Source organism: Phoxinus phoxinus (genome assembly GCF_949152265.1).
Source record: "Phoxinus phoxinus genome assembly, chromosome: 2".
In the NCBI taxonomy this organism is placed as follows: domain Eukaryota; kingdom Metazoa; phylum Chordata; class Actinopteri; order Cypriniformes; family Leuciscidae; genus Phoxinus; species Phoxinus phoxinus.
The window spans coordinates 52,447,129-52,455,571 of NC_136877.1; the positions used below are offsets into that span (position 1 = coordinate 52,447,129).

The 8,443-nt window shown below is 35.7% G+C and overlaps 1 protein-coding gene across 1 annotated transcript; it reads left to right on the forward strand.

Annotated features, from left to right (window-relative positions):
• Positions 1-1,462: 1,462 nt before the first annotated feature.
• On the forward strand, positions 1,463-6,478 carry LOC306988106 (fucolectin-4-like; the record flags this gene model as incomplete). Its single annotated transcript, XM_079592858.1, has 8 exons — positions 1,463-1,577; positions 1,664-1,720; positions 1,862-1,900; positions 2,196-2,478; positions 2,584-2,726; positions 4,315-4,397; positions 4,897-4,997; positions 5,898-6,478. The coding sequence occupies 8 exons, from the start codon at positions 1,463-1,465 to the stop codon at positions 5,917-5,919; spliced, it is 843 nt and encodes a 280-aa protein (XP_079448984.1). The 3' UTR covers positions 5,920-6,478.
• Positions 6,479-8,443: the final 1,965 nt, after the last annotated feature.

The following is an 8,443-nucleotide window of genomic DNA, read 5'->3' on the forward strand; positions in this document are numbered from 1 at the left end:
TGTTGATCATCTGGAAATTCTTAATATAATCTGTTCATATGTGATAATCTAGAGTCTGATACACATTCAACACACTGAAGTAATCTGCAAACGTCTCAGAGGAGAACAGAATTTAAAAAGTTTCTGTTAATCTGATCAAATATTATCCCAGACAGGAAATTTGTCTTGGACTCATAACAATGTATTAAATAATTTATTACTGTATGTAATTTGGGAATATAATAAATAATAACTACATTAATCACAATTAGTATTACATTTAAAAATAATAACACAAGTATAACATACAATTTGGGACATTCTGTGCCAATTCTGGGTGGCCCATCTTACCCCAAGTGTCTAATTAATCTTTTTTACTACAAAAATCTAAAAACATTAATGTGTCTGTCACCATTATGGTCAGTTATATTCAATTCATGGACATTTAGTTTGCTTTCATTTTTTTCTTTGTCTGTGTTTCCCACCACCGATCAGTCACCATGGACACTAACCACATTCACCCCAGCAGTTCCTTATTTGTGTTAATCGTCTGTGTATTTAAAGGCACACCGCAGAACTTTTGGCCACTAGGGGCACTAGACCTGTAACTTTCATGTCAAGAAGACATCCACGATCCCTCTCTCCAAACTTACATAGGTGGTATTTCAAGAGGGCTGCCCCGCTCGGAGCATTGATAGTGTCAAGCGCTGTATTTTGGCCTGAGGAATCATTTAAAATAACTCATAAGCTTCAACTCTTTAGGTCACAAAGTCCGCGGTGTGCCTTTAAGTTCCTGCTTTTCATCAGTTCAGTGTCCGGTATTGTTTGTGTCTTGTGTACACTGTCTCAAATGTTGGCTTGTTATCACGTTTGGAATAAATACTCTTGTTATTGAATCTCTACTCTTGTCATCTTCTTCATTTGGGAACTTAGCATTACAGTGTCCATTACATTCAACACAATACAATGTCATAGATCACTATTTTCCTGAGATACAAAATTAGATCAAAACAGTTTCGACTGACTAAATCTGTCAAATTCTTCTTCAACCTTTATCTCATTTAGTACAAAACATTTGAATAATAAAAGATGTTGATGAAAAACGCCTCATAGGAAAACACAGCATGGTTACGATGATTCAAATGATGTCAGATGATTCCTCATAGGAACTGATACTGTTCTGAACAAATACTAATGAAACTCATGGAGGGAGGAGGGAAATCTGCTGAGTTTGCGATACGTGATCTGAAAACGTAAATGTTCACTTTAACTCGTATATCGGTCATTTAGATGGATGTAGACAAGCCTGGAAAGAAAAACTGTATGAAAATGAACGGACATTTCTTTTGTTCTCTTCTGACGCCTGATATTCTCAAACTCAATCTCAATCAAATTGTGGCAGATTTGTTTTGTAAATCAGTCTTCAGGTGAGATGTAAAGGTGAGCAGAGAAAAGCAATTCTGGAGGTCCAATGAAGTGTGAAATGTATTCAGCAAACGGCCAGAGAGGATCTCATAAGGGTGGAGACTCAAGCTGCGAAGAGAAAGACGAATATAAAGAGGGAAGACGGAGAAACTCTTCATATCTGACCATCACAGGTGCAGTATCGTTCTCACATACAGAATCTCACCTATGACTTCAATTATTGCAATATCAATATCACCGAAGATGTCCTTTATTCCAGTGACCTGTATCTTTAAAAACAAGATGGAGGGACTCTGTTACCTGTTTTTACTTTTTGGTGAGTATAAATGACATGCACCAGTCAGAAGGTACTGACATTATAGATACTGTTCAGCAATTCTTTATGCAAATATTCAAAGAATCAAATGCAACAATCAACTTCTTAGAAATCAATGGAAGAATTTGTTTTTTGCAACAGGTGTCTTTCCCAATCAGGGCAGTTCACAAAACTTGGAAGGTAAAAGGTTCTTGGAACACTTAACCAAGCAATACATTTGTTAGTAGTTAATAATAATACAACTCTTCATTCATGTCAGCTCAGATGCATTAAATAATATTAACATACAAATTGTGATTTTAATAAACTAAATGTTAATTTTAATACATGCTTTAGAAGTAGTCGTCATTGTTAACTCATGTCGTGAACTAATGGAATCTTATTTGAAAGAGTTTACAAAAATCGATTGAAACTTTGCACATTACAGTCATATGTCTTCTTGCCCTCTGTATATTTTTGAATAAATCTTGTCTAGAGAATTTGGCATTGAAAGGAAAAGCTGTGCAGTCGAGCACATATGGAGCACGCTGGGGAGCCGGAAACGCCATCGACGGCATCAGATACGCTCCAGGTGAAGCCACGTCCTGCGCCATGACATTAGAGCAGCTCAGCTCGTGGTGGAGGCTGGACCTGCTGGATTATTACGAAATTAACAGGGTGACCATCACCAACAGAGCAGATTTCAATCCAGATCGCATGACTGGAGTAGAGATCCGCATCGGAAACTCCCTGGAAAACAACGGCAACGACAATCCCAGGTGAAGTTACTCGCTGAGCATGTCCTCAGATCGGGATTTGAACAGGTCGCCTGATGTCTCTCCCTCTCTCTCTCTCTCTCTCTCTCTCTCTCTCTCTCTCTCCAGGTGTGCTGTCGTTTCTTCGGCTGTTCCAGCAGGTGGCACTGTTAGTTTCTCGTGCGGGGGAATGGGCGGCCGTTACGTCAATATGTTCCTTCCTAAAATCAGGACTTTTCTCACACTGTGTGAGGTGGAGGTTTACCAAACAGGTTAATTCTGACTTCATTTTACACTTTTAACCCTTAAATGCATGAATGTTTTGGCAATCCTTATTACATACTCGGATCTAACATGAATGGACCTCTAACTGCCGCAATAGTATAAAACAATAGGTTTCTGTCGTAGGTTACCGGTTCTCTGAAACGTCGAGTGGAGAGATCCACCTATGGGAAGGGCATTCTATTCTAAATTGCACAGGAATAAAAAAAAACTACACTATTACATACCTCAATGTATCGTACACTCTTAGAAGAAAAGGTTCTATATAGAACCTTAAAAGGTTCTATAGGCGCTTCGTATTTGGAACCCCTAAAAGGTTCTATACAGAACCCAAGAAAGGGTTCTTTCTTGTCATTATAGAACCTTTTTAGCATAAAAGGTTCTATGGAGTTGAGTAAAGAACCCTATGGTTCTAGATAGAACCCCAATGAACCCTTTTTTTCTTTGAGTGTAGAACCTTTTAGGGGTTCCAAATACGAAGCGCCATAGAACCTTTTAAGGTTCTATATAGAACCTTTTCTTCTAAGAGTGTAGTGATGACGCACGTGCCATCTCGCGACTCTGTTGCTCTTAGAAGAAAGTTTGTGTTCGTCATCAACAAAGAAAGAACAAAAAAATGTCTGCAAACTGGAACAGAGAGCGGGGCTGTTCCAGTCCAAACTTGTCCTGCCCTTCACTCGCTAACTTCCCTCCGTCTCGTTCACTCGGATGTGCGTCATCGCTTATGTTGCACGAGTGCCTCTACTGGCGGAAACTGTAATGGGCTGAACTGGAACGTCCTAAGCCCTTGATCACTTGGAGTCAGCTGGAGTTGATGTATTATTATTATTTTTAAATCCCTTTCAGAATTTGTTTAATGCAGCATCCAAACGTATATAGGTGTGTTTGGGTTGTTTTAAATTAAAAAAATGACAATTAATATAACATAGAGTTGTTTGTTGTGGTGGTGATTAGATCAGTGGTGACGTCACAATCACACTGCATTGTGGGACATATACTGTAGGTGTCTGAAGTGTATATATGAAGTAGACTCGCTCCCTCTGTCAAAATCGGGGGAACGAGGGTCTGTCCATATAAACTTCCCTCGTCCACTTCACGAAGTGGAACGCACTTCAAAATGGCGGGAGGGATTCCCCCGAGGGGAAGTGCTTAGGGAAGTTCGCAAGTGCGTGTCTAAAAGTGGACTGGAATGCAGACCAGGAGCTCCTCATATCCGCGCTGAAGCTGAGAGCGTTCGCGTGTCTCTACGATCTTACCGGGATGTGTGTGAACGCACTCACAGATCCTGGAAAATCACTGGCAGTGTGAGTGAACCACAATAAAACGATCCCGGGACAAATCCAGGGACACACTATCCATGTATTCTCTGGAATATCTGTGTGAAAGGGGCTTTAGTTTATAAGCAACTGAAAATGGCACAAATGTCAGGGCATGTCAAAACATCCCAAGGACCCCAAAAACACCTTAGACCCCAGAGGGTTAATTCAGGTAGAAATTACAATAGTTTTTTTCTGTAGTATTTACTTCACCACAGATTTTTTTTTTTTTAAGCCAGTGTTGTTATTCTGCTTATTTCAGTTCATAGGAAACAAACATTTCTGAGGATGGAATTATCCTCCGGTGTTGATACTTCTGCAGTGAACAACACACTTCTCTATCAGGTAAGAAGACAAGCAATTGAAGAATTAGAGAGAACATCTATTATAGAGTCAGTTTAGGAAATGATGATGACACTTCCTGTTGTTGTTGTTGATGTTGAATTCCAGTCAACATGCACCAATGCTATATTTTCTAAATGTCATAATCATTTGTTAACACACAAGTATTCATTACTTCAATGAGCTCATTGTTTCTGCATGAAATTATTACATTGTTTAAATTAATACATTTTTAGCTAACTTTGACTTTGTATATGTACATTTCTGAAATACTTAACTTAGACAGTTTCCTCTAAATTGTAATATGGACTCATTCACTTTCTGTAAAGCTGCTTTTGAAACGATGTGTATCGTGAAAAGCGCTGTACAAATAAACGTGAATTTAATCAGATTTGTTATTCAGTCTTTGTCAAGTCCGATAGACATGTCTAGTTTTGGTCTGGTGCTGATGTCAGTCTGGTTCCTGAAACGCTACACAAAGCCTGGTGTCGGTGTGTTTTAGCTGCAGTCCGCTCTGGGGTTGAGTTTGGTGTCTGACGTTAAACTGTCCTGGACGAGACTCCCGTACCGGGAAGTGACGCACAAGGCGAAGAAACCAACAAGGTAAACCAGTCACACTTTTTACTTTAGTACAGAGCAGCTTTATTTCTGAAAGTGTGTGTGGACATCAGTTCACATTTCCCTACATAGACAACCACAAAAACTATAAACTTGCTAAATATATGCAAAGCTTGAGCAAATATATTTTTCAAATTAAAAATCTTTTTAAGCATTTAAATGGCAAAATATATGTACTTTGATGGGAAAGATATTACATTTCCTATCTTAAAATACATTTTATGTAAATGCATTATATGTTGGACAATGTAAATAGTTTTACATCGAAAAATAATGTATATATCATGCACATGATCATTAGGTTTAGTTCATGTTAATGGTTCTAGTAATGTTATAAAAAATATTATATTATAAAAAATATATATATATATATATATATATATATATATATATATATATATATATATATATATATATATATATATTAGGGCTGTCAAAAAATTAATCGCGATTAATCGTATCCAAAATAAAAGTTTGTGTTTACATAATATACGTGTGTGTACTGTGTATAATTCAAAACACACACAATCATGTATACATTTAAGAAAAATTGGTTATATTTATATATAAAATATTTATATATAATATAAATTATATACATGTATGCAGTATATAAATGCAAATATTTCTTAAATATATACAAGAATTTGTGTGTATTTATACATAATAATTATACACAGTACACACACATATATTATGCAAACACAAACTTTTATTTTGGATGCGATTCATCTTTTGACAGCCCTAATATATATATATATATATATATATATATATATATATATATATATATATATATATATATATATATATATATATAAGCATTTATGCAAATAGCCTACTACTGTATATATGATTTAATCAATATTTATGTTTTATTTACAGGTTTTGTGCTGATAAACATTAATAACCCGGATACACAGACTGAATCTTTCAAGCAGATATTTTTTTATTCTTCAATTGATTTATGTAATTGTTCCTGCTTTAAATTCATTATCCTGACATGGTTCATATAATTAGATGAATCATTCCCTATAAATATGCATAAGTAATTAGCCAAACTTTTCCGTGTACATGTACATCTTAAGGATAATTCATATTATTGTCATTCAATGATAACTGCTGACAATATACATATATTTGTATGTGACTTCGTGTATCTTGTTCAAGAATGATTTTACAACACTGTACTGGATATTTATCCAATATATATATAACTAAAATATGACCATGATTGTCACGTTTTCTTAACCATGAACACCAGATGTATGAATGTAATGAAACTGCACTGTAAAATCTGATTAGTTATAGACTTAAAGAAGCATGCAGACCGATCGCCTTAAACCAAGTAAAGTAAAATAGGAATAGTATGTTGTGCTGACAAATGCTTAGTTAGTATAGTTCACTTACACAAGAGTTATAGTAACTAAAAAAGAATAAATGATAAATAAAATGTATTTGCTACCATTGTTGTGTTCTGAATGATGAAGTCTGTGTGACTCAAGCATGATCATTTGCATGATATTGTCACAAATATAGAGGGATTATCTCGACCCAATTCAAAGTGTTTAGACATAAGAGTTAGCAATAAAATTATTCTTCGACATGAAAATAGACTAGTTAATGATTTAGTTGGAAGTTAGCTCACCTTTTAAAAGCAAACTATTTGTTATTCCCTTCCTTTGAGACCGAATAACTGATTTATTGTTGCATCCGTAGATCGAGAAAATATATAATGAAAAACACACCAAGGCCTGTATATACTCATTTATTTCACTTAATCTTTGTTTAAGCCCTATTAAACCCTCTGATGCATAATGTCTACTATTCATAATGTATAATGTCTGCAGGTCTTTCACATCTTTTTACATTTCAGTTTGTGATGTTACATCTTTACTCAATTCTACATCACTGCTTTCTTGTTTTTGTATTGATTTATGACAACATAAAATCAAAATGGCTAATGAAAGTGGTGATGCATCAAGTACCATGGCAATATTTATTATTTATTTATTTATATAAACAATATTTTCTGTTATCTAGCTCTCTCAAAATACTTAATTTCTTGGGAAATATGGGAGAAAATAGCTTAATGTTATATATTAAAAACAAACACATTTTTACATAAATATTCATTGGATTTATTTGTTTTTTATAAACAAACTATTTTTTAAAATAACATCAAAATACATAATTTTGAGGAGAGAAAATCGTAATCTTTATAATTAGCAAAATATATATTATGTTATTTATTAAAATAATCATGTCAAAATCAAAATAAATTTCTTGGGAAATATAGAAGAATTATTTCCCTACGACATCAAAAAATAAATTTTAGTGACAGAAAAGCCTAATGTTTATATTTATTTAAATATTAAATTATATTCCTTTTCTTTCCTGCTGTAATCATTCATGTTTCAGAGGGTTCAGCATGTTTATTCTGGCATCTTGCCGTTACTGAATGAAAAAGGTGCATAAATAATGAATATATGGGAGATCACTCCTCTGAGTCTCCAGAGATCTGCTTCAGTGTGCGGATTTAAACCCGATAATGAAATGGTATGTATACAGTACTCTACCATACGTGCCATCATTAAAAAGTAATTCATTTGTTGACTAGATGCATGGTAACAATTGTGACATTAAAGGGATACTTGGAAATATGAATGTGTATTTAAATTGGGTCATGTATGTAGTAGAAATTTGAAATTATTTTAGAAGTTGGAGCCTTCTAGACTGAGAAAAGCAAGAAAATTCATTTTTGGCTCATGTGGATGAAAGACAACAACTCCCAGAATGCACTTGCTTCTCTGCCCTATGAGGCCACGCCTACCGGTTACAGAGGCCAGAATCGGAAGAATTGATACAAATAGGCTATGAGTTGACTCGAAACTGAAAAGACAGCCCAGTCTCACTCCAAAACGTCACATACTGACGGGTCTTGAGCATACGTCAACATACGACGAAAAGGGTTCCTCTATAACGTCAATATGAGACGCAGACATAAGCGCACCAGCAGCGCCTCCTAGCGGTACCCTAACACATACCTAAACCCAACCATACCCGAATCGTCACACATGGACGTTAAAGGGTACCCTTTTCGTCGTATGTTGCCGTATGGTCAAGACCCGTCAGTGTGTGACGTTTTGGGGTGAGACTGTGTTAGAAAAGATCGTAAATCTCTGTGAGTCTACCCGGCTAGTCTACTCTTCCTCCTGACCGCCGGCGGGTCTCGCTCCTCTGCTCGTCTTCATTTCTTTTCCACTGAAGAAAGAAAGACATGGACATCCTGGAGGACATCGGGGTGAGTAAATTATCAGCAAAAGTTTTTTTTTTTAAAGTGAACTAATCCTTTATGGGCTGTCAAAGCAGTCAGGTAGTTCTCTACAGGAATGAACCAGTGTGTTTGCTTCCGAAGTCATTTTCACGTG